Source organism: Streptopelia decaocto (genome assembly GCF_964273445.1).
Source record: "Streptopelia decaocto genome assembly, chromosome: 2".
In the NCBI taxonomy this organism is placed as follows: domain Eukaryota; kingdom Metazoa; phylum Chordata; class Aves; order Columbiformes; family Columbidae; genus Streptopelia; species Streptopelia decaocto.
In genome coordinates, this window is record NC_138655.1 from 67,787,611 (window position 1) to 67,815,157 (window position 27,547).

General features: G+C 40.7%; 1 protein-coding gene across 1 annotated transcript; it reads right to left on the reverse strand.

The window, feature by feature from the left end:
* On the reverse strand, positions 1-27,257 carry LOC309435825 (sodium-dependent neutral amino acid transporter B(0)AT3-like; the record flags this gene model as incomplete). The annotated part of the gene is made up of 12 exons (XM_082044569.1): positions 1-240; positions 2,092-2,254; positions 3,926-4,085; positions 5,137-5,341; positions 7,071-7,227; positions 7,842-7,970; positions 8,363-8,475; positions 14,173-14,283; positions 14,667-14,848; positions 17,032-17,169; positions 18,712-18,852; positions 27,101-27,257. The coding sequence occupies 12 exons, from the start codon at positions 27,255-27,257 to the stop codon at positions 1-3; spliced, it is 1,896 nt and encodes a 631-aa protein (XP_081900695.1).
* Positions 27,258-27,547: the final 290 nt, after the last annotated feature.

The following is a 27,547-nucleotide window of genomic DNA, read 5'->3' on the forward strand; positions in this document are numbered from 1 at the left end:
TTACTTACAGACAGATACAATGGGTATTTGTTCTTTTGGATGAGAAAAGTTCCTATTAGCCCCCTGACATGAAAACACTTCCGGTGGTACAGAGTTTGGGTCCTTGCTTCTGCGCATTCGTTTGATCAGATGGAAGAGTGCTATGAGAGGTACAAACATGCAAGGAAGGATGGCTAACAGCACACAGATGGCCCGTACCCAAGGTGGATAAACTTTCTCTTCTTTCATAGGGAAGCCTTCCTATGGAGATAAAAAACAAGCACACCAAATAATTGGTAGGTACACTTGCATTTTGCTGTGATTTCTATATGCATTTTCTTGTGCTGCCATAGTAAGGATAGCAAAAGTTTTGCTCTTGCTCTACAATAGCATTTGATAACCGTGTCCTCTGTACACCCTTCTTGTGGGTATAAATGTGGCGGTAAATGTTTCATACTTTCAAAGATTTATAGCTGGAAGTGTGAGGTACTCCTAGGGATGCACCCACCCTTGGTTAGGCTCTGATTATTCTCTGAGGTACTCAAAGCCTACTTGGTTTCAGCAATCACCAAATATGCTCTTTGCCAAACTGGAAAGATTTATTTGAATGATTGGGAGGGAATGGTGATAATGCTATTTCTGCAAGTCTGTGGCTATGAGTTTTATTTTGGGATGATAGATACATAATGATGTTTGGAGGATACACTGTTGGTGTATGTACTGTTGGGAACAGAAAGCTTTTTCTTGAGGTGTCAGTCCGTGTGCATGTTTATAGTATGAAGGTTGACACCTTTCTGTGAGGATGACTGCAATCCTTGTGCAGTTTAAGGCCAGAATCAATCTTCAAACCTCTACACAGGGTGTATTTGAGAGGGATTTTGGAAAAGGACCTGAGGGTGTTGTTCAAGAGCAGCGGAACATGAGCCAGCAGTGTGCCCAGGTGGCCAAGAAGGCCAACACCATCCTGGCTTGTATTGTGTGGCCATCAGGACCAGGGAAGTGACCGTCCCCCTGTACTTGGTGCTGGTGAGGCCCCACCTCAAATCCTGTGTTTGGTTTTGGGCCCCTCACTACAAGAAAGACACTGAGGTGCTGGAGAAAGTTCAGAGAAGGGCAATGAAGCTGGTGAAGGGCCTGGAGCACAAGTCTGATGAGGAGCAGCTGATGGAACTGGAGCTGTTTAGCCTGAAGAAAAGGAGGCTGAGGAGAGACCTGATCGCTGTCTGCAACTACCTGAAAGGAGGTTGTAGCGAGATGGATGTTGGTGTCATCTCCCAAGTAACAATTATTAGGATAAGAGGAAATGGCCTCAAGTTGTGCCAGGGAAGGTTCTGGTTGAATATTAGGAAACATTCCTTCCCAGGAAGGGTTGTCAGGCATTGGAACAGGCTGCCCTGGGAAGTGGTAGAGTCACCACTTCTGGAGGTGTTTAAAAGGCGTGTATATGTGGCACTTAGGGACATGGTTTAGGGATGGACTTGACAGTGTTAGGTTTGTGATTGGATTCAAAGATCTTACAAGGTCCTTTCCACCCTAAATGATTCTATGATTCTAAACTGCAACTGATGTGAGCCAGTGCCACCCAGATCAAACATCCTCAGCATTGACACTTCTGGTGCTGAATTAACCAACACTGTTCTCAGACCACTGCATCCCTCCCTGTCTGCCTGTCAAAGGTAAACATTCATATATTCATTGGGGCCCCAGTGATACTGGAAGTTCTCACTGAGAAACATTTTCATCCCTGGTGTGTCTTACTCCGCTCTAAAGCTCTGCTCATGCATTTGTTCCCCCTTTGAAAACCCTGTAGGTACAGAGGCTCTGAGAAATTTCACTTCAACCGTTCTCTCCATCACAAACACCTCTAAAAAGTGGAGTATGGTGTATGTGAGACTTCTTAAGAAGAGGCCCTGTTATCAGAAGATAGTTTCAATATGTGTAACCTTGTAACCTCTGTGCATACCGGAGCCCTCTCATTGTGAACATTCTATCAGTTCAGGCTGAGTTGCACAGGTAAGTGGTAGATAGCAATGATTTTAAAGGATCTGGTAAGGGACAAAAATATAAAATTCTTGCTTTTAAGAAAAGTTTTGAAAATGTTCAGGAACATACATATTCAGGGTTCCATGCTGCATAGCTTGGCGGCTTCTGGATCTGAAGAGTAACAAAGGCCATGAAGACAATTATCAGGAGTAGAGGGCTAACAAACCTCCATGTGATCTGCCAGTAGAGATTGGGTTTTCGTCCAGTCATCCATTTCACATCTTTACTGAACCTTTGAAGAGGAGGCAAGTTTATGATAATGTTGCATCCAAGTGGTAGTAGTTTCACATTTTACATATTTTTCTATAAGTTTTCGAATGTATGGTACAGCTCCCAAAATCTTTTCTATTCCATACCCTTCTTTATTTAAGTGGTAAGTTATTTAATAATAATATCAATAAAGTAGGTATTTATTGATCCTCACCACAGATGAATGATCCATTTACATTGTTCGTTTCTATTACCCGAGCACCTAATCTAAGGTTTCTAAGCACAAATAAGTGATGAAAATATTAGAGCTGGTCTGTAGAACTAATCAAACGTTTTAAAAAGACAAAATTGCCAAGAGCACAAGCATAGGTTGTTATTAAGAAGACTGAATCAACTCAAGTTAGGTCAGGGACAGAATTATTGCAACCTGAGCCATCTTCCTCTGCAGTCAGTAGGGGCAGTCGTTTGGATATGGAGCTGATCTTTTACATGTACCTCGTACAGTTTTGTACATTGAATGGACAGTAGATATACAGTTCTAGGTTTCATACTTACTTGATAACCCATATCTATCAAGTTGGAAAGAGTTTTGTAATCTGGAATAGGAATTGTGGCATGTGTGTGTGTCTGTGTTCAAACACCAGTTTTGTCTTCAATTCTGTTAATCTAACTGAAGGTATTAGAAATTCTCTGGAGAACTAGGAAAAAGTGATTTGACTGTGCTCATATCCCATAGTAACAAAGAGGAAAAAGTATGTGTATACAAGCAGAACAGAGAAAATACAGGTGCTGTGGAATCTGCAGTCTGTTGTAGCAGATTTTATTGCTGCTGCTTCATCATGGAAGATTGAGGCTATAGCTGTATATGCAGCAAGAGGGATGTGTGATAATTGTTTATGATGATGTAGCCTGGAAGTTATCACCCTTTAACATGGGAAAAGCTCCAAGGATCTTAACAGAAAATTGAGTGCAGGAACTTCAGCTGTTACTGAGGGAAGATTTTTCTTCATTTTCTTATTTTTAAAATCATAGCCTCTGTTAAGACTGAAGTTGGGATGATACTGAAACACCTTGATAAGCAACAGCACTAGCTGATCATAAGTTTTTTGTCTGTATGGTATACAAACTGATCTACAAATATCAGGACCTTCATGATCCGAGTGTCAGAGTAAGAATTAGAGAGAAGGTTTCTGACATTTACAAATTCAAAGGATGCAAAAAATTTTTGAACTAAAGAGTGAATTCAATTAGTGTCTGTGACTATGGAGATTCTCAGCAGGCAGGTTGAACCTTTTAATATGGGGGAGCTACTTTATGATGTTCCTTACTATGAAATTTGAAGGGAAAAAATTATGGTAAACAAAAAATACAAGAGTATACAAGCCAAAAGGGCAGTAACAAGAGGATATTTGAAAGACAGTGCAAATCCCTCTTGGCCAAAGAACTATAAGCAGTGTTGACTTTCTAGCTTTAAACTTAGGATCCCCCTTCCATAAGTTGTATGCAGAGATTATCCCTCCTGTTTTACCAATATAGGAGACTTGAAGCAAAGAATGATAACTACATGCACAGAACTGTTAAGTGCTACGTACAGAAATAAGTGAATATTGTATACCTGTAGGCAACATACATGAATTGAGAAGAAAATGTATTTACAGCTTAGGGGAAAAAATTCCATCTGTTTCCAACTTACCTTTTCACTTTATAGACATATGCAACCCCAATCACTTCAAAGAAGGCGATGACTAGAAGAGGCAATGAGCCTGCATAGCTGTCAAAAATGTCAATCCAGTAACTCCCCGAGCCCAGTGTAAAACACAGAGCAATGAGGAAGCATATTAGACATATTATACCTGAAGAAAGAAAGATATTTTTGGTACTGAAATGCTGAACTGAACTAGATGAGTATATTTTTGCTCTAAATTATTTTTGCTCTAGATCTAGTGATTTTTATTCTCTCTCTCTCTCTATGGAGCTACAACAAGCTTTCCCTAACTGGAAAATCAGTTTCAAAATACTATAGTTACCTTATCAAGTTGTAAATAAGTTTGTTTCTACACAAAAAGCTGTAAAACGGGAGGGATACAATAAGATGCCACCCTGAAAAAGGCATGACTGCAATATTCACCATAAGAATTTAGAAGGGCACATTGTGTGGAAGTGTTAGTCCATTACTTCAAACTGCCAGAAATTTTTCTGGACCGATTTTTCTAGACCAATTTCGCAGCAGGATTTCTCAGACTCACTGAGTCTGATTCCTGAGGAGCAGGTTGGGTTCAGTCACTGCCTCTGCTTGAAAAGATTCCCGCTTTGGTGCAAGTACAGGCTCGCACGCACTCGCTCCTCAGTTTCCGAGTGGTAATTCCCTACTCTGGCATGTTCACAGAAATGTGAAATAATCTGTAGCAGCACAAACCTGAATCAAATAGGGGCGAATGACCTGTTGTGTGATTGTGACAATGTGGTAAGTTCATGCATAGGTGGTTATGGCAAAGCAGCTGATGTTGCCCTAAAGTGACTTTAAGTGCCAAAGGCTCAAGTGAAGACAAGGCTCTTCCTGAGAGCCTTCCTGCAGAGAGCAATAGCTCAGAGTGAGCTTGACTCCAGGAACAGTGATTTAACAAGCTTTCTCAGATTGAAACAGCTCTTGCAAGCTAAATAAAAACTGAACTGGCAAGGGCAATATATTAATAATACTGTCATCTGACAGCTTCTGCCATAACTGCTACCTCATCTGTGTGCTTATCTTGTGCAAACACAATCCACTGTCCTTATGAACACTGTGAGATAACTAAGTTTGTATTACAAATTCTTAATTATTCTGTGATAATTATTAAGCAGGTTCCAGTTTGCGCATCTATAAAGAAGCCACCTTCTCTGCACAAAGCAAAGCAAATATCTTACCAGATAAAAGCTCTTTGGTTAGTGATTTAGATATAACTTGAAGCTCTAGAAGAGGAGTGAAGACTCCTTCGATGTTCCCAAACATAGAAGAAAGGCCCAAGCTGAACAACATTATGAAAAACAGGATGGCCCAGGCCTGGGAGCCTGGCATGAGAATGATGGCTTGAGTGAAAACGATGAAAGCCAAGCCAGTTCCTGATACGCTCTGCAGAATTCACATACAGATAAAAATACACATTATAATGGTGCAAATGTAGTTTCTCGTCTGTATAGAATTAGAACACACTCTTGTCCTTCCCTGGAGTCAAGGGTGCTGATCAGCCTGTGGGGCTCTGTGGCACCCAGATGTTGAGAAAATGGAGTGTTTGTGGGGATTTCAACTTTAAATGGTCAGTCAGAGATGTGTAGACAACCAAAGAGCAGAATTTTAGCTTGCGCAGGAAGATGAATCAAGAGTAAAGCAGATCTGAGAGCTGTAATTGAAATAGCAAATGTTTTGCTAATACCAACTTAAATATGTTTAAATGTGTAGACAACCATAGAGCAGAATTTTAGCTTGCACAGGAAGATGAGTGTAGAATAAAGCAGATCCGAGAGTTGTAATTGAAATAGCAATTGTTTTGCTAATACCAACTTAAATATGTTTTTAAAAAAATCTATGATGTAATAGCTGCTGGAAAGAAAAAGATGTAAATAAAGGTATGATTGCCACTCTAACAGCAAAAGAGTTGGGGAACTGTGGATCACAAACCCCTCCGGAATTACCAGGGCAGAAAAGGCTAAAAGTGAAAAACCCCATTTCAGCCAGGTTTATTTGAATTCAGTCTCCCAAGGTGAAAGATATTTAAATCCAAGCATTGAAAAGTGCTGATGTTGTTCTAATTTGGAAGTAAATTACGTCAAACTGTAAATCAGAAATGGGTGCCATCAGAGAAAGCCGGACAAAACAGAAACCGACTCGTGTCAGGGCTGGAATGTCATCCTTGGACTTCTCCATCATGTGAGTAAAACAGCCTGTTTCACTGTCATTGTGTGTTAAGGCTCTCGTGTATTAGTACACTCTGTCTCTAGCAAATGTGCCCACTGTTTTGTCTTAAGATTTTATTTTAATTCTTTTCTCCAGCTTTTCTTTCTTATTCTCTCCTCCAATCGCAGCCCTATTCTTTCCTCATTAGGTGGTAAGGACTTGTTACAAGGCAGTACAAGTGGGTGAATAGTAAATGAGAGTTACAGGATTGGGTGGGATCACTGGAGCAAGTGGAATGAGGTTGGAGAAGGAAACAGGGGAGAAACACCTGTGTTAAGTGATTGGGAAAATGCTTTAGGAGGATTGTAAAAGAAGGAGAGGATCATGATGTATTTTGGTGGGGGGAGGGGAGCTGAGGGCAAATAGAAATGAAATCTTGGTTAGATTCTGTGCAGAGGGGAGGAAAAAAAGAAGGGAGAGGACTAGAGGGAAGATAAAGTTGAGGAAAGGATAAAAGACTGTGGTAAGGTACCTTCCTGGTGGTTATATATGTGGTTGAAGGCAAACAGTCAACATTTTAATAGATTTTTATATATATATTTTTTCCTAAATATAGATTTAGGAAACTCCCACTCAACATCCTTTCTCTGTAACCTTTCAAATAGGTGTGTTTCCTCTGTTGTACTAATCTAGTGTCCATGGTAGGCTCCAGGTAGGAGCTCCTTTGAAGACTAGTTTTGTGATAATAATGTGTAATTTTGCCTGCTGTACCAGGCAGCTTTGAGTTCAGACTGTCCCACCGCAGTGTTATTTTTACAAATTTTGAAAAATTGTTTTGTTTCATGATTATGTATAATATATCCAATACAAATAGAGTAAAAGTTCAAGTACTTATAAGAAAAATCAAGATACTAGTTCTTCTACATCTTTTGCTTAAGGGTTATTTTGTTGAAAGCAATTATGGTACCTGATCAAGAAATTCTTGAAGGTCACAGCTTTTCAGTTTGAGTCCAGCAATTTTTTCTGGATATGATGAATTTAGGAAACTAATCCAGTCTGTGTAGTTCTGTCGCATGATGCTTTCTTCTGGAAGATCAAATTCATTGATGACACTGATAATGTTCCTGCCAGAGAAACCAACATATCTTCAGTTTAAATGTTTGCAGATGAAGTGGCTGGAAATGCTCTGACATATATTCAGATATTAATAGAAAGTTTTGTTTACCTTCTGCGCTGTTACTTACAGTATAAAGGAAGATATTAAATGAAGACATGTATAAAATAGTTAGGAGAAAATATTAAGGACGTTTAATGACTTCTCTTTCAGATACAAGCCTGAGCACTGTATGCAGATGCAGTCTCTAAAACATTCTATTCCTATTTTTTCAGTTCTCCACACCATTTCTACCACAGGTATTTAATAATTCACTGTATCTGGTGGAATATGAAGAGGTGTCATTTTTTTAACTACTTCTAATGCTAGTCTGAGACCGAGATGTGATCCTTGATGCGCTACTTGCAATAGATTGTTTTATAATTTGTCTTGCTTCTTAGAAATGCTACTCCTGATCATTCTTGCCTCAGTGCCATAATACTTTTTATTTCTATAGAAGCCTCCATACAGATGCTTTTCCTTTTCAGTGAAAATAAATTCTCTAAATTCATGTTTTTCAAGTAACACATTACGTAGTTAGGCATTGAAACCACAGTCTTACCACAGGAAATGCAAGTTTCTCACCTGTCCAAGCAGTCCCAATAGCCTGTGGTTGCTTTAAAACCCAAAACAGAAAAGACTGGGATGGAAGCATAGAGGGATGTCACACTGTTCACAATTGCTACTGTCACAGCATCCTTTTCACAGTCATTTCTATAAATAGAATTCAAACAGGTGAAGTGACTAAAAAAAGGCAGTACTTATCTTCCCCAGGGTATGGAAAATAGTTATTTATTTTTAGCCTGCTATAAAAGATGTTAGTCTACATTGAACGTACTTGCTGAGCATAAGAAAGGAATCTGTTGTAACTGGTAAAAAAAAAAGATCTCTAATTTGTCATTCTCTCAGGTATTTCTGGAAACATTTTGTTTCTTTAGCTATTTTTATGCCGCTTCCTGTTAGAAAATCTGTTTGGCCTTTTAGAAAGACAGCAGCTGTTAAGATCCTTTAGAAATATACCAAGGAAATAATTTTGAAAGTTTTAGAACACTGCATGAAATGCAGCAAGAATTTAACCCACTTGTAAAGGTTGTACTTCTACTTACTTTGGCGGATTGTAGCTTGAGAATGCAATAAGCCCTCCAAAAGCCAAAGAGAGAGAGAAGAAAATCTGAGTAGCTGCATCAAGCCATACACGAGGATTTTTCAAAGCGTACAGCTGAAATAATTGGAATAAATGCATGTATTAGGCTTGAATTAAATTTGTTTTTCTCTCTCCATTCTTGTAGCTCGTCTCTTGTTTCACAAGTGAAATTGTGAGTTGTGTTGCCATCTAAATGCACCAAAAATGGAAATTAGTACAAAATATGTCAGTAAAGCAGGTGTTTCTGAAGACATAATTTGGTCTATTTAAATGTATGTAGTAATGATAGAATGTTTTTCATTGTACACCTCTTCTGTCTGATGATAAAAATGTGTTTCTAAATGATAGGCACTAGGCACACAATGAGGACAGTGCATTGCATTTTTCCTCAATGTATTTCTTTTTGTTAATCCACATACTGGGTAACTTACAGTTTAATAATATCATCTTCCTAAAACTGTATAAGCAAATACTAAACCTTTATTGTTTTAGGACACAAAGTGATTCCATAGATTTCCAAATTTTCTTAAATTTAAAAAGACTTGAAATCCAATCAGACAAAATAGGATATTCATTAAAAAGAGTGACTTAAATTCAATGTACTGTGAAAACAGAAATAAAAATTAAAAGGGTTACATAGGAAAAATAAGGGAAAAAGGAGAAATTGACAGACCAACATTTGAATCTTGATGTAAGGGTGATGTGATAGAAGAAGATAAATGAAAAGTCAGTGATTGTTGGATTACAGAGAATAATATGTATTTTTAAATAGCTGCACTAAGAAGGAATTAAAATCAGTCTAAAAGAAAAACATAAAACATAAATAATGCTCAAAATGTAAATGTGCTCAACAAATATTAGTTTCCTGCAGAAGCTATAAAGTGGTGTGTTACATTCACACCCTACTAGGTGAATTACTTTCCAATCCGTTATCAAGTAGGGGAAATAGGAAACAGGATTAGTTAAGAATGAGTGTTTTAAAAATCAGCAGGACTGGGTCTGTAGAGTATTTCAGGTTTTTTTTTTTATATCAGCCTGAGCCAACTCTGCATCCCAGTCATGCAGGACAAATGGTGTGTTTGCTGTGTTGTGTCTACGTGCCTGTGCTATCAATCCCGGAACATTACTAGGATCGTTTGTAGGAATGATCCTACTAGGAGTATTTGTAGGAAAAAGAGACAAGTATGTAATTATTTTGGGTTTCTCTGAAGTTGGCCTGAGCTTGAAGAGTGAGAATGGTGGGTTGACTTCAGTGTGGAGGGATGCAGTGAACACCGTTGTTGCAGATGCTTTCTCCACAGGTGTCCCGGTGCTTTGACCACAGCAGACCTGGTGTAACATTTTGTACAACATGGTGAGGCAAGCAGAGATGTGCAACCATTACTGGCTGCCGGGCTTCACCTTGGGGAAGCCTTTCTAGAGGTTTATTTTGGAAATTCATAATCAAACTCTCCAGTGCCGTAGTGCTCATTGGTAGGACCTCCTGCAGGTGCAGAACTAGATTGCTGTTGCAATGCAGAACTTCAGCATTCACATTGCACATTTTCATTGTGGCCTTGGCAGTTTAAGTGCTGCCAAGTAAATTGTCAGTGCTGATAGATGTGGCTGTTACTTATCTGGCTTTCTAACTGGGACTTTGGCAAATGAGTCTGGAGATACTTTAGTTTGATGCTAGATGCAGTTCTTTTATTGACTCTAGAAGATACTGATCAACCCCCAAGCTTAAGAAGTAGTGGAGAGGCAAGCATGCCATAGCAGTGTCATTATCTCTTCTTAAGCAAATCATTATGAATCTAAATCTTAATTTATATTTTCAGTGATGTGGCATATAGGTTTCGTAGGAGTATCTTCAGTAGAAAAAATGTGCTGAAGCTAGAAATGTGCAGATGAAGATATACATCCAGAATGTTAATGAAAGCACACAGGAGTAATGAAGAAAGGAAGCACAATTGCTCCTCCCTGGGTGATGAGATGTTTGATTACTTGAACACATGAAACACAGACAGAAACTTTCCTAAATAAGAAAATTAAAAAAACTGTGTTGCCTACAATGTAATTTTGGTGTAAAAACTGCTATTGCTTTACTCATAAGCAAGTGACCAACAAATAGTAATGCAGCAGTTCATTAAGGTAATGCTTTCTTTTTTTTTCAGGCTCCCCAGGGAGGTGTCACAGCCCCAAGCCTGACAGTGTTCAAGAAGAGACTGGACAGCACCCTCAGACACATGGTGTGAACTGTGGGGTTGTCACATGCAGGGACAGGAGTTGGACTCGATGATCCTTGTGGGTCCTTTCCAACTCAGGGCATTATATGATTCTATGATTTTTGTTCTCCTTAATGCCAGAAACAATATGGGCACACGAGGTACCTTGAATGAATTTCAAGTGTCTGTTCACAGTAATATATCAGGTGCAAAATTAAACTGCAAAATAGAAGAAAAAATTACAAATTGCCCCTGTGATGTAGGATCTAGTGCCTGTGCTGCCTTCTTTTTCTTCTTTTTGGCTCTGTTCACTGCTCATTAAGTAGCTGCAGGCCTCTGGGGACAGGCATCAGTTGCCCAGCCAAGGCCTTGGAATTGCTCGTTTCCAGAGAACCCCCAGGTGTTTACAATCCTTGAAGCTCTTTCAGATGTGAGAGACACTGGAGAAGGACACATTTGCATTCCTGAACTGACACACAGGTCCTCAAAAGCTGAACCCTTTAAAGGCCATAGATGATGCTTGATAGGATCCCTTTTCTGCGTCCTCTGATTATTATTTTTTTTCAAGAACCTTTCCAAAATTCTTTGTTCCAGCTCTGACATTGCTTCATCTTTGTACAACTTCTGCTTTCCCTTTATGTGTCTGTGAGCATAACTTCAATATCTTTATGAGTTCTTGGCAGCTTCACTTTCCAAGTAGCCCAGGATTTAGAGAGGATGAGTAAATCATCTGACTTCTCCATATCTGAAAGTCAATAAAATAAATTGTCATTATTTGTTCTAGAATTTAAGGCGTGAAAGTGTGTCAGATGGCAAAAAGCTGACTATGTATTTCTGCATGAAAATAAAACCACAGCCTGCCATACTTAAAATCTGTATGCATGCATTTATTATTTGTGATATTTATTAATGAGAACTAAAATACAGACTTGGAAAGTGAATGAACTTAAACAATGGTTATTTTGAAAAAAAAAAAAAATCAGTTGGGCAATTATGAAATTGAAACTGGGTAAGATGAGACTTTTAGCACTAAGTATTACTTTCACAGATTCTGAAAAACAACAGTGAGGTGCAACAGTTACCAGAGAGCGGATGTGGCAGCTATTATAAAGAAACTACACTTTCTGCTGCACTGCAAAGTTGGAAAAAAGATGGAAAAGATTGCCTCCAATGAATGGAGAATGTCAAAAAGGTTGATTTTTATTTTTTTTTAATTTAATTGTATTTTTAAAGCAAGCAGAAACAAGCAGTAGGTGAGCTAACGCTTACTTTATTTTGCTAAAACTTCACAAGCTTCCTTCAAAAAGACAGGAAAAGAAGAAGAAAACAGCAAACAGTTAAATAATATGAAAAACCCCTGTATTTACTGATGTCAGTTGTGGGAATAGCTTTTCATTAAATGAACTAAAAGAAAAGGCAATGCTGGTACTGCAGTTGTGGGCAAGGGGAAGAGAGAGATGTTGCAGTTGTACTCTTACTATCTTTTTTAAGTCCTTGAAATGCGCAAATCCTCCATAACAGTTGTTTAACAAAGAAATCTCTCTGTCTTACTTTCTGTGCAATAACACCACCCATAGCAGATATCACTTACCAGGCTGCTGCATCATTTTTTCCATGTTTGTTGATAAGAATGTAGTTTCATTGCCAAAACCGTCTTCAGATGGCCCTTCAGGAATGTCCCCAGGAACTCCATCCTCAAAGTGACTAATCATTAACCACAGGTTGATTGCAGTTGCATTTTCATCCTGACTTCTGCTGCCAGTCTACAAACCATCCAGCTCTTCTTTTATGACGATCTGCTCCCCTTCAGTGCTTCAATACCTCCAGGCTTTGTGAATACACACAAATCCAGTTTTTGCATTAAGTTCACTGCACAATGATCATAAGTTCCAAAGATGTCCAAGTTCTTCAAGAGAAACCTGACAGCCAGGCTGAGACCAAACGACAACAGGCCAAGTGCTGTTCTGGTTGTCTAACATGCTTCCTTCATTGAGACACTTTACCAAGCATTTACTGTCCTGTCTGGGCCCCACAAAAGTGCAAGTGCATGTCCTGATCTCCGGTAAAGACCATGGTTGTCCTTTCTGAGCTCTGACAGTGTTCAAAGCCACTGGGCTTGCAGGGTGGGGGGATGAAAATGCAGGAAAGACATGGACCTGTTGGAGAGGGTCCAGAGGAGGCCACAAAAATGATCAGAGGGCTGGAACAGCTCTCCTGTGAGGACAGACTGAGACAATTGGGGTTGTTAAGCCTGGAGAAGAGACGGCTCTGGGGACACCTTATTGTGGCCTTTCAGTACTTAAAAGGGGCCTATAAGAAAGATGGGGACAGACTTTTTAGCAGGGCCTGTTGCAACATGACAAGGGGTAATGGTTTTAGACTAAAGGAGGGGAGATTCAGGATGGACATGAGGAAAGAATTTCTTTATAATGAGGGTGGTAAAACACTGGCACAGGTTGCCCAGAGAGGTGGAAACATTGGTGGAAACACCTGGAAACATTCCAGGCCAGGCTGGATGGGTCTCTGAGCAACCAGGTCTCGTTGGAGATGTCCCTGCTCATTTCAGGGGGGTTGGACTAAATGGGCTTTGAAGGTCCCTTCCAACTCAAACTGTTCTGTGATTCTATGAAAGTGGAGTCTCATCTAAGCTTCCTCTTGCTTTCGTCCCTTTCTAGGCTGACATGTAACCTATTCTCTGGTCTTCTTGGATTAAGTTTTCCTTAATGCCTGTGTTGCTGTTGGAGGGAAGGAAAGGGAAATACCCAGTGCTCCTGCAGCAAGGAGCACCACTGTGGCTGTGGAGGCATGGGATGCTCCGAGACCATCTGTCAATGGGTGCTGCTCTTCTTCCTTTATACTCACCACTTTATAGAGCTTTTTGGCATGAAGGTGGAGCTGTGGTTGATAGGAGGAACAATTTGACTTTGCATGAGGTCAGGCCACTAAGGATAGTGTAAAGAGATCCTGCTGAAACAGCTAGTGTATGTAGGGATCTGGGACTCCTGTCCCCTTGAGAAGATGAGAAAAAAAAATAGGAGAAAGATATTCTTCAGTAAGCAGTTTTTCTTTCAGGAGCAGCTACAAGGGGCTGAAAACATCAGCTATGGAGAAACAAGAGTAGGAGACAATGATTTTCAACCCTAAAAAACCTTACACTGCAGTGTAATTCCTCAGTTGTTTTCCTTGTTAATTCTTAAAAGATTAGTTGTGTAAATTCTGGAGCCTTGACAGGGAAATCCCATCTTTATTGTGTGTAAAAGAGAGATGATTCTGTTGTTGTGCATCAGTTTTACTTACACATTCAAGACCGAGGCATCCATAACAAACTTACACTAAATTTTCCAGTATTTTCTGGTATGCCTATTACTGATCTGTTGAATACTTTGATGCTTCATTTCTTGCTGAAGTATGTTGAAATACTATATCACTTTGTCTGAGGAAAAAAGAACTTAGCTGAGCTTTTGCATAGGGAGCTAGATCAGGAGTTGCTGGAAAATGAATATACAGTACAAGATCTGAGGAGAGAAAAAGGAGAAATAGTACTTCTGACTGTAGTAGTAATACTTACATTGGGGGTGAAGAGGTAAGCTAGACCTTCAGTGGCTCCTGGTAGTGTGAGTCCTTGAATAAGGAATATAGTTAGGACCAGGTAAGGAAATATTGCTGTTACGTAAATTGCCTAAAGTAGGACAAGACAGACAGACAGTTACTAACAGTAACACTAATAGATCCTATTTAAGTTACTGCAAGATATAATCCTAATAATATTAGATATAACAGCTACACATGCATATTGCCATCTTTAAAAGAAGCAGAACTTATTTGTAACAAAATTGGTCTTAAAACTGTGTGAGGGGACACTGGCAGGGCAGAAGCATTTGTAATGGAAAAGGAGGGAGGTGTCATTTTGATCCCCTTGTACCACTGTCATTGCTTCCTTAGATAAGGAGCACACTGAAATCGTCCTAGAGTGGTAAATGGGGAAGGTTTTTCCTTGGTGAGGAAACACTGGAGTGCAAGATCCAGAATGTGGGATAATGTGCTTCTCTGTCCTTTCCATACCTTTCCTGTGGTTTCAATTCCTCGGATGGTGCAGAGATAGACAATTGCCCAGCAAGCTGCTAAGCACAAAATGAGCCACCACTGTAAAGTGCCGCTCTCAGTGATATCGGGTGTTATGTTCAAAGTTTTCCTGTACCAAAAATAATTTACTGCCGTACTTTCATAACATTCTTCGTTGAGCCCTGGAAAAAAATGTGGCAAGCATGAGAATAAATTTTAAAACTGGTAATATTTTTCCCACTCGCTTTATAGTTAGGAAGAAATAATTTATATTAATGGAGAGTGGCAGGATGGTCTCTTGTGAGCTGCCTAATCAGATATAGAGATGGACTGAACTGGCCTTTCTGCCCTGTTTGTAACATGCAGCAAGTAAACTCTCTCATGGCAGGCTGAGACTGAGACTTAGGTCAGACCTACACCAGGGCACCACCGGCGTTTCTACAGGCGATAACTTTCTGAATAGAAAAGGTGTCCTACTCGGTGCAAGGTAAAATCTGAACTCTAATTGTGTTGGAGACTATGAAACTTTTTACCCGTATGTCTACAAGTTGGTGGAGCTATAACAAGGTTCAGGCAGCTGAAGATACATCCAAGCCCAGGGTCCCCTGTCTATGTCACGGCCCAGTAGTGGGGCAAGACCCGAGCATCAGCCTCTTTGGTTCACATTTGCAGGACTTCTGTGAGCAGGAATCCCAGGGGAGGTTCCCAGGGGAGCACGTACAACCCAGCCAGGCTCAGTGCATGATCCGTACTCGCACCTCTGCATAGAGGTTAATTCAAATGTTTTCAAGTAGATGGAGGAAACAAAGTGTGTTGCTGTTCCATTCTCGCCTCACAACCCTCCAGCCTCTGGAAGAGACGATGGCTGTGGGTCCTTCTGCTGTGTTTTGGGAGAAAGGACTGACCGAGGAGCCCATTTCTGGGAGAGGTTTGTGGGGTTCTGCCCCAGCGGCAGGAGAGGCCCCACTGCCACCTGACCCTGGGGGGCAGAGCCATCAATGCTAGCTCAGGTAAAGAGGACAGGAAGACCTCTTAACAGAGCAAAAGAAACCGTGATGAAAGACATCAAAGGATTGTTATGTATGATGTGAAAAAGGTAATACCTGCAAATACTTGCTTAAAGGACTTCCTCAATATTTTCTTAGCGATGCATAACAAAAATGCAGGTTTTTGTATGAAAAACTAGTTGATTTAAAAAAACTGATCTACAAAGCAGGTTTGGAAAACATTGGTTCAGCTCACTACGTAGGATATCTGAATCCTGAGAAATGAAAGAATCCTATTTCTCAAGACAAAAATAATTTTCTCTACTTCTGTAACAAAGACAGGGGATGTCTGACTGTCTTCCTACTCTAGAATAATCCTTAGGAATAACGAAGGTGTCAAAAGAAAGTTGACTTCTGCTGTTTTGTCTTTTTTCTTAGCCTCTTACTCAGATTATGTTTCTTGCTCTGCACTGGAACTTGTCATCTCTCCTGCTCTGAATAAAAAAGAGAGCTGAAAAATAATTTTAAAGAACTGAGAGCAGTCTTCCTTATCCTGCTAAGGTACACTGTCTTTGGCCTTGCTAAAGGTTTTGTAATGGGTGGCATGTATTTGGTCTGAGCCTCAAAGAGTTTCTCTTTAAGTAGTTTCTCTGCTACCTCAGAAGTGTTTTGCTTATTTAGCTACTCCTTTTTCTTTTTTACAACACCATTATTTCGTTTCCCATTTTGAAATCAAGAAAAGGAGTTGTGGACTTTCTGGCTTTTGTTGTTCCTGTGAGGATGATGGATTTAAGTAGGCTTTTATTGCTCTCCCAGCTTCTTCACAGCAAAACAAAACAGATCCTGTGCACAACTTGAGGCCAGCTCAAGTGTCACTTCTCAGGGTTTTCTTGGTTAGCTGCTCTAGGAAGCTGTCTTGTTAGATGTGCAAAATTAGTCTCAGCAATCAACAGGCAGAAACTAAAGTTCTCCAGTAGGGCTCAGTGTCCTGCTCTGTCAACTCAGTACATCATGTCAAATGAGATGAAAGGTTTCTGTAGGAGCTTGTGATGAGCCATAACCAATGCCTCACCACCTAATGAAAACTCAGAAGTCTCATTTACAGCATTTACTGGAAGACATAGTCATAAATGTGGTTCTTAATTATGTTAACAATCTCATGTGTCTTGAGACATAGTTTATGATAGCAGTCATGTGTGTCTTGATAAAGGGCTATTTTTTCATAGTCAGAGAGGAGAGGACACTCTTTCAAATTGGTGCTTGTATCATAGCACAAGCATAAAAAATAAACAAAACTTCCCTTTTCCCCCTATTAACTCCCAGACTCTGACATTTGTGATCCTCCTTTTGCTAGCAGTGATGCTCAAAGTGGTAGTTACCTGTTCTGTTTTTGTTTAGAGGACAAACACTCCAAGGAAGAGGCTCTTGGAAGGAATTTACAAAATACCACATCACCCAGGTTAAAACGGTGTTGTAGTATAAGCTCACCAGAACTGACACCATCCACGAACCAACACCTGCAGAAACCACAAGATCCCAGCTTAGAAAAGCTTTGGAAAAAAATATCAGTCACAGCACTTGCTCTTAGATGCTCATGTTTCCTAATTTTTCAAGGTAATTTATTTCCCCCTCCAGAGATTTTCACATGAAAGATAGGTGTTTGTGTTCTCAGTAGCCAAACACTGATGTGCAGTACCCCCAGTTCACCAGCCTCGCTCCAAGAAGACTGGCACTCCCTATTGTGTAGAGTATTAGGGCTGAAGTCTTTGCTCTAATATATAAATGTTTTCTACAACAAGGGACAATTTCAATAGCAGAGACCAAATAAGACTATACCTGCATGAGGGCACTCTTTTGTGCCAAATCACGCACATATGCCATAAGCTGGTAACTGTTCTGCTCCTACAATAAGGAAGGAAGAATAAAAGAAGGGGAGGATGGACATGCCTAATTTTAGGACATGGGTTTAGCTGGAAGCACCACCTGCTGCCTGGTATTTCTTCCTGCTTGCCCTCTGGCCCTTAGATAAGCCCTCTTACTCATCACTTCTCCTTCCACATGCCCCCACAGGCATGGCTGTTGCTGACAATCCCATTAAAGCAGGTCATGGTCCAGCAGCCCTGGCTGGAGCATCTGAGGTTTCCTCCTTGTCCCTGCAGGCAGGAGGTTGCGGGCTCAAAACTGGTAGAGCTGATGGTTCAGTCCCCTAATGATGCCTGCTTCCATTCACTTTTTGCAACCTAACAATGTATGCAGGACACAATATACGTTTTTTCATCATATATTAAATTAAATAAATAGAAAAAAAAAAAATGCCGGTACGGGACTGCACACCAGTCTGATGCACACTTCTGTGTGGATTGTCCCTTGTGCCCAGCCAGGTTAATAGCATCCCTCCAGTAGCCTGATCATGCCACCCTCTCATGGAAGGGAACTTTCCCAGATGCTTTAGGCTCTTTATGAGATGCCAGGCTCCTGTTCCTGGTTTCCTGTCTTTCTGTCCACCCTCCAGTCTGACTACCCCTGGACAGAGAAGACTGGCTCCTGGAGGGGCTGTGCGGGAGGAGTGAGAAGCATCACAGGCAGGCAGCTCTTGTGTATGCCCCAGGATATGGTTGGAATGGGGCAGCATTGGCTAGCAGAGCTCGTGATTGTTATGCTTCCCACAGCAAAGGTTCTGAGGTTTGCATTTAAGGCCCTTGTGTGCTGAGCAACACCTGATGGGAGTGATATAAAATCATAGCATCTAAAATAGTTTGGATTGGAAGGGACCTTCAAAGGTCATCTAGTCCAGCCCCCCTGCAATGAGCAGGGACATCTTCAACTAGATCAGGTTGCTCAGAGCCCCGTCCAGCCTGGCCTGGAATGTTTCCAGGGATGAGGCATCTACCACCTCTCTGGGCAACCTGTGCCAGCGTTTCACCACCCTCATCATAAAAATTTTATATCCTAACAAGCATTTATTTTTATATCCTAACAAGCATCAGGCACAGGTCTGTAGGAAATGAACGGTGGGTGGGAGCTCAGCTGCAGCTGAGCTGGGACCCGGAGATACCTACCAACTCCTCCAAGGTAAGGTGAGATGGTGTTCCAAGCACCGATGCTGCCTTTCCTCAGAAACTGTCCTAGGGCCAGTTCGAGATGTAACAGTGGGATTCCTTCAAAGAGAAGCGCAATGAAGTATGGGATCAGGAATGCCCCTGAAAACACAAGTAAGTGCAATTAAGCCATGTGAGTATCTGCCTCTCACTGAAATTACTGCTTATGACCCTGACAAAGTCCTGGTAGGATGTGTTGAGAGGAAGCATTGCTGGGGATACCTGCCAAGTAACATCCGTTACTGGTAGTTTTGTTGGTGAAGATGTAGGAGGAAGGACTGGGATGCTTAGTGCTGCAGGATGCTTCCCTTCAGGCACTGCTACAGCCCATTATAAATAGCCTCACTATTTCCTTCATTTCCCTTTCTTTCAAGCATCTTCTCCCCCCTGCTCATAAAGCACAAGGGTTTGCCTCTCCCCTGTACCATCTGTTTCCCCTTCAGTGCATCACCTGATTTCCCTCCCTAAAGCTCTCAGACATGTGCTCCTCCATCCTCCCCTGGTAAAGCAGGGTTTTGCAGTGAAGACCCCAAGAGACCAGTTTACTTCATTATGTGAAGTTCTGTTCAGAGCACAGAGCCTCTGGCTAATGAAAAACTGAAAACAAGACTGAAGTTTTTCTGTGAGAGGTGGGAGCAATGAAACCTGATATCCTCCTGATTTGCATCCTCTGTATCTTTCCTGTTATTCTCACAGCAGCTCCCCTGGGCTACAGGCAGCCTGTGCTGTTGGGTGCCTGTGGGAAGGTATCAATCCTGCTGGTAGCCTGGCTTGCTCCTGCAAAATGGTCTGTAATGTCTCATCTCCCCCGCCTTCCCTCAGAAGGGATGTGGGTTTGTGTCTCCCTCCTTTGCACTGATGTTGATTTTCACGAGACCAGAACCTTTGTCAGTATGTTTAAGCCACCTGCCCAAATGTCCAATTAAATCGAAATGGTGTAATAGATTGAATTTTATGGCCATGACCGGCAACCACAGTGGCCACGAAGCCTCTTTTCTCTGGGGAGACAGACAAAAGTCCTGCCTCAGCCCCTTCCCAATCCTCCTACCAACTCATACTGACTCGCTGCTCCTCATTGCTTTGTCAGTAAACCTGTGCCTTGTTATAAAATTTCAGCTTTGCCTCCAAATCTCATATCTAAGTCCACCTTGCTCTGCTCTTCCAGCTCTGGAAACTTTCTCCCCTCCAGGCTAGTAGGGAGAGCAGTTTCACCATCAGAGATCACAGAGCAGAGCAGCTCAGCTCTCTGCTTCTGTCTTCATCCCCAAGAGGGAGGTGGGAGAATACACAAGGATCTCTGGTCTCTTCCTGGAATGGCTCCTGTGTTTTGCAGTCAGTGACTATTTAGAAAGGCTGGGCAGATAAATTGAGACACTTGGGCTAAGTATTGCAATAACTTTGCTACCTATTGCTTAGTGCTGCAAAACTACATACAACACCCAGAGAAGGTGTGTTGTCTAATAGTTCAGCCCTTTATCAAGAAATACATAGGAACAAAAATTGGCAAAGCTTTTCTTAATGAAGGACTGTTCTTAATTTGCCAAAGGTGGAAATAAATGTCTCTCCTCATGGTCTGATTTCTTAAGATGTCTTTAGCTGCTAAAAGCAGATTTGGGAAAAGGAGTCTCACAATCTATTCCCAATATGTTAAATCCTCAATTTGGAGCCTCAGTATGCCTGCTCAGTAATCCCCTTGTTTGGGTGAAGTTCTAAAGTGGCTGTTATAAGCCCACCGAGAGAGACATTTACAGGGGGAGTTAAGGACCACAATAGTTTAAGTGTTTTACCACATGATGAAATCTCAGCTGGAGTTACTTACCGAAGCTCCCATGTAAATACTAAGGAATTTGCAGATCCTTCCACTCAGTACCCTCTCACCATGCTCAACCCTGTGCTATCCTTCAGACGTGCTGCATTATCCACCTCCACAGCAGACCTGGGAATACCCACCCAGCCCTCCTGACAACCCTACACCTTGGGCTGGCTCCTGGGAAGGGCAAAACCTTGACGCAAGTGACGGGAGCACGGCAGAGTGGAGCGCTCTGCTTGTTCTCCCCGCTGCCTGTTTCCTGCAATCCCCGAGATGCTGAGACCCTGCTAGCAGAGGGCTCACTCTGTAAGAGACCGGCCTATCTCCCATATCATATCTCTCTGGAAATAACTGTGTAATAATTAGAGTGAACTGCCCTCTGTTATCTCTCTCTCCATTTCTGTTTGCTGGTTGGACCATTGGCAGCAGAGCATGTTGAGATATTCTGCTGGTAAAAAGCCTGTTTACTTTGTGCTGGTTTCTATGTATCATCTCCAGTCCTATTTACAGCATGGTAAAACATAGTATTACACTTAGAAAGAAAGCACTGGTTTTCCATGAGAACAATGTAAAACATATGCTATCTGCAAACCTGAAAATATGGCAGAAGATTAGGCTAAGTAGAAATAGTTAATGGAACTAATATTTCTCAAACGTAATTCAAATAAATGGCTTGTAGTGTGGAGATATGTTTACAGTAATTCCTTAGCTTTACAGTATTTTTAGGCAAAAAGGAAATAGTCAAGAAAAGCACAGACAGTTTACTCAAGCACTTGAAGCTTACTCTTTCCCAAGAAAGAAAGAAAAAAGGAAAGAAGAAGAAGAAGGAAGGAAGGAAGGAAGGAAGGAAGGAAGGAAGGAAGGAAGGAAGGAAGGAAGGAAGGAAGGAAGGAAGGAAGGAAGGAAGGAAGGAAGGAAGGAAGGAAGGAAGGAAGGAAGGAAGGAAGGAAGGAAGGAAGGAAGGAAGGAAGGAAGGAGGACTAAAAAAGTATCAGATACCTAATAGTGTGTAGGAACCTTACAACACTACACAGTCAAGGGCTCTGCTTTATAGATAGGAGAGGATGTGCCAGAGGGCAGAATTTAAATATTTAAAAGAACAAAACAAAACAAACAAACCCTGCCATGAGAAATCTAACTATGGAAAAGGCAAGAAGAAAATCTAAGAAGCAGCATGAAGAAGCATGCTGGTACCTAACGCAGAGCATGTATCACAAAACAGAGCATTCAAACATGGGCACGGCAAGACCTTATCATCATCCATATGTGTAGCACAGGTATAGCAGAAATTTAGTAGGTTTGGCTTCCATGAGGCATGGGAAAAGGAAATCTTAGCAGAAACAATCATAAAGTGTCAGTAAGCAAATTATTCTGTATCTGGATATTCTAGGTATGTATATATAGATGTTCTAGATATATAGAGATATTATTGATCTATATGCTCTACAGTGAGAGGAAAATAAATGACATACCTAAGAAGCAAGCCCAGAGGGGAACCTCTGAAAACAAAAGTTTAACTTCAGTAACTTAAAAACCTGGAGAAATGCCCATAAAAGTCAAGAATATCATCAGAGAATTTCCTGAGGCATGACCTAGGAAAACTTCAGTCTACATCATTCCTTTTGTCAGAAAGACACTCAAGATGCATACAGAATCTAGCACTAAACCATGTCACTAAGAACCTCATCTAAATGCCTTTTAAACACCTCTAGGGATGGTGAATCCACCACTTCCCTGTAGAGTCCGAAAAGTTCAGAGAGCACATCTCAGTGCATCAACACAACAAACACTCAAGAGATCCTCTTCACTGATTCTGTTGGTATACAGGAGAAACGGTGATGGGTGCATTTTTCCAAAAGACTGAGAATTTAATGGCAAGATACCTGTGATAACTTATGCTTTACCAACAAGAAATTGCAATAGGTTATAACTACTTGTTCAGATACAGAGAAAAAACTATTAGCTATTGAAAGGGGATTATCAGACCTGTTACCCCATGGGAGTTCAGCTAAGCAGTGTAGTAGCCAACAAAGCAACAAATCACATGAAGACATCAGGTAGGAAAAAAAGCAGCACCTTAATCATATTCAACCCTCTCTCTGAAAGAAAATGCTTCATAATCTTTGTCATGTCTTCTGCACACCCCTTAATCCAAATGAAAAGTATGTACTCCTATAGCAGCATATTTGTGCAGCATATTTATGATGGCACTGGTTTTGACTTACAGGCCACATTGCACAGCTTACAGACTCTGAAATTTTGCAGGGTTGAGTTTTCCATGTAAATGATTATATCTCCTTGAGCAACAATGAAGGGGCTAAAGCCGTGTCCAGAAAACCAAGGAGGCAATAGCCATTTTAAACAAAGACAGGTAACACCCCTAAATCAACTTATAAAATAACCTTGGTGACCATATCTATGAAATACTCATGACTGAATGATGCAAGCAACAGCACCCATGTGCAAACATGCACCAACCTGAGCTGTGACAGTCAACCATATACAAGAAGTTAGGAAAGGATCAACCCCAAATGCCATAGCCTTTCACCAAGGCCTTGAGCAGGACATGGTAACAATACATAAAATGACGTTTGTTACTCATTGTAACATAATTAATTGTTCTCTCAGGGACTGAACTAGTTTACTCTTCCCAACAAACTTTTTTTTTTTTTAATTTTTAACAGTATCGTCCAGGTATACCGGTTGTTCCCCTCATTTTATTTTCCTTCTGAGGACACAGTGACCCAGGCAACTGCATTTTGTAGCAAGCTGTGGTTCAAATTCTAGTAAAAGGTCGGGTGGGCTATGGGTTATGAAAACCTGTAAATCATTGCCCCAGAAGAAAAGAGTACTCCCTTTTTAGCAGGACTTTAGTGTTTATGTGTATTTATTTTCCTATAAAGAAACTGTATTTTATATTAAAGGTATTTTTCAGTCATCCTGTAGGCTCAGGCACTATGCACATTTTTAATACCTTGGGTTAGGCAAACATATATATACTAGCTATAATCAAAAGTAAAACACTGCAGTAAGTTCCAGCTAGAACTGAGTTTTTGTTTTTGTTTTTTTTTTTTTAAGAATACTCAAATAACTGTGTGTGTACATATATAGCTATATGACTTGTTTCAGTCTCAGTTTTAAGTGCCAAGCTATATACTGGGTCATTTAGCAACTTCTTTTCAATCCCAGTTGCTGGGGAACCTTTGTGTTTGTCTCCACTTACTGTAGCAAACAACCTTCATATCCATTAGTCAGGAAAAGTAAATAACTAACTTAACTCAGGCAATAAATCCAAATAATCAGTAACAACAGCAGGTGATAAATGTCAGCAAAACTGATATTATATTAGATCTGAGTTACTGAGTAACACTAATGTGCCATGAATAAGGTTCAGAGGTCTGATGAGAACAGCTGACATGAGAAAAATATACAAGCACTTAGTTTTATCTCTTGTTATTTAGAAGATCTAGAAGTGAGGAAAAGTGCATTGCCTAACTTTTAAACATTTGGATATCACCTGAACCAGCTGTGAAACTGTGGTTGGTACCCCCAAAGCCATTCAGCCTTAGAGCACGTCTATGCTGAATCCATAGCAGGTTTCTCTCTGCTTGTTGCTGCAGCTACAGGCACGGAGCCACTGCACCTCTCAGGACTCCTGGTTAACCATGATGCTGCTGGTCTCTCCTATGTTCATATCTTCAGATCCACACAAGCAGGATTTGTGCTCCAGTACCCCTGAAAATCTCTTGGGCTTTTTCATCTGAGTTGTGTGCTTTCAAAAATGCATCCCCAAAGCACATCAATGCCTTAAATTAGCAGAAGGTAAAATGCAAACACATTATACACACAGGTCTGTCTTCTTGGTAGTCTTCAAGACTCATCCAAGCTCTTCCAGTGCCTGCTTTCTGGGACAAATTTTTCACAAACCCCACAGCACTTTGTTACAGACCCCATAATGCTGTTGAGCTATCCAAGCCCTTTGCTAAAATCCAGTGGTGAAATGCTGGCGATACAACCATACATTGAGCTTTATTCACCCGTCCTGTGCCATTGTTGATAGTGATACAAAGTAGCTATACACCATTACCGAGTTTGCTGGATATTTTATATCGATTTTTCACTGGCAAATTTCTACTCACTGTGCAAAAGAATGACTCAACTTTTGTCCCTTCAGCATTTTTCTATTTTTATTATCTTTAAACCTGCTCTAAACCCCAACTCTATTGTCCCTAGCAGCTCCTGTGGGATATATCGGTGCTCAGAAGCTGGACACACAAGGAAACAGACTTTCTGAGGACTATGTGGTACATAAGAAATACTGTCATGGGTCTCCATGCACTCAGACTCACACTTTTCCTGGAGTGGCAGAGGTCTGTAGTACAGGGATGCAGGGGACCTTGGAGGCGAAGCATGGAGGGGAGAGATCAAACCTCAGTAGGAGGTAAATGCTGCTGATCTTCTGTAGTGAGGTCAGGATCTGAAGAGGTTGACAAACAGCTGGCCACTCCTAGTCCCCTGCCTCCAGCACTAAGAATCGACCCTTGGTGCTTCATTAGAAGGCATGAGAGCCTTTTTATGGCCAGCAGAACAATATTTCATCTTAATCTGTATTAGAGAATTGCACAAAACCCTGAAGCACAAATTTCATGCAGATTCATGCAGCCGGTGGTCCCAGAAACAGATCTATGTCAATGAAACATGTGGATGAGCTGCGTCTTGCTGTGGTCCCATCTGTTCGTTTCAAATGTACTTCCACCGAGCACTTCACGTTGAACGTTCATTAGATTGCATTAGTTTTATTATACTGTCTGTTAATACTGAATGCTTGTTCCTTTGCTCCAAGATGGAAAAGCCACCTTAGATGCTGTAGGGTATTTGTCTACAACTCCTGCTCCAGAAGAACATCTTCCTTGCAGGCTCCATGCCATATCTGCTATGAGGGTGTCTCTAAAGATGTTTAACACATCTCATTGACACACATATCATTAACTGAAGTGACAGACTTTTTCCAACCATTCTCTTGAGCGAACACATAGAAAGAGTGTCCTTGCACCTATGGCTTTCTAACCACCTGGTTATGGCATTCTTCTGAGAGAGTTTCACTGCGTTTCACATCTTACAAATAAAAAATGGAAGACATCTCTTGGAAGGAATCTAACCTACTGCTTCTTCTATTATTTGAATTTGTGTAATCATAGCTTCCAGCTGTGACATGTTCACTGTTAAAGAGCTCCTTGCCACCCAAATAATTTCCATTTGCTTGTTTCTAGACTATGATAAATGTACTCCTTCATTTTCAGTTTCATTACTTGAATAGATTGGATTCTTCAGTCATTCCTTGTCTGATAAGTTTTTCAAACCTTGAATAATTGTTGGGGCTTTTCTGCATTTTGTCTAATTTTATAACTTGACTTGAAAAGGTGGACTTTCAGAAGAAATTCAGAAGTTGCCTTGGTATTGGTAGCAATATATCCACCTACTTTCTAGTTCTTTGCTTATGTATGCCAAGATTATTTTTGTTGATACAACCTGCTGTATCTCATTCATTCAGCTACTTACCAGAGTCCCTAAGTGGCTACTTCTTTCTAAAATACCTCCCTTCATTAAAGGCAGCATCCATTCTTGGTTCATTGGTTTATTCAAATATATGTAATTCATCAAGTAATACAGATACCTTGGTAGAACAAGCTTGGATTTAATAATTTTTTCTGTCATCTGACAGCTTCTCCAGGTTTGAATTTTCTGTTTCTCCAGTTAATTGAAGATAATGAACAACACTGGGCTGAAACAATTTGCTTTATCACTTTGCTTTAGAAAGCTTACCATGGCAGATCTCAAAAGCTGCTGTGAATAGTGAGTTATCAAGTATGGTTTTCTGATCCATTTATATTTACTAAAGTGGCTGCTTCTAAAGCAATTTTTGGTGTGAATGGTGCCCAGGGACAGGCTTGGGCAGCTGTCCATACCACCTGGCAGGATCCACCTGTTTGTGGTCTATCAGCTGAACATTCTCAACAGCCTCACGGACATCAAAAAGCACAACTTAGTTTTGTGCAAGGATAGTTCCAGATGATAAGGTAGCTCCTAAGAGCATCAGTTAAGGGAAAGGACCAACTTGCACACCTTCCCAAAGGAAGGTACAGCCACCATTTGGCTGGGGGGTGGTTCACTCAGGCTTCCCCAGGACTTCTTGTTTTTCTTTAAAGTGATGAGCTGCACATTCGGTTTCCTTCTCCTCCCACTGGGACTCTAGCAGCAATGTAAGAACTTTGTAGAACAGTATAAGACATAGGTTTTGCTGAGAGTTAGCATTGGCTTGGTCTTATTTCCTTAATGAATGCATCATTTTAAAACTAAACATACTTCTATAGAAAAAGCTAACCCGTCTGGTGCAAAACATTTATGATAATTAGATAGTTTAAAAAAAAAAAAAAAAAAGACAATACATGTGATTATATAACTTCCATGCCCATCATAAGGTGGTACAGTTATATTACAATTTTAGTTTAGTATTTTAGCAAAGTGTCATTTCAATCTTACCGCCTCCATGTATTTGACACAAGTATGGAAATCGCCACACGTTCCCCAGACCGACGGCAAATCCAATACAGCTTAAAATATACTGGAACTTATTGTCCCACTTGGGTCTGCCATCTTCCTTAGGGATTTCAGATGGCACTGATAAATCTTTTGACATTTTAATGAAATATTCCTATCTCTCTCTAAATGGGAAGACCCTTCAAAACCTTCTCCTTCCTACAGGTTTTATGCGGGGTCACTGACGGATCCTGGAAAGGGAGGTGGAGTTTTCTTTTTATGTAATGCAGAGGAACATGTCATTGCAGTTTAAAGACAAAACCAGGAATGGTTATTATGTAGACAATTCTTGACTTTTTTGCAGCTCCTTCTATAGTTAGAGAACGTGGGAATATGTTGTTAATGGGTAACTCAGGATTACACCAGTTTTATTTTCTGTTCTCTAATACT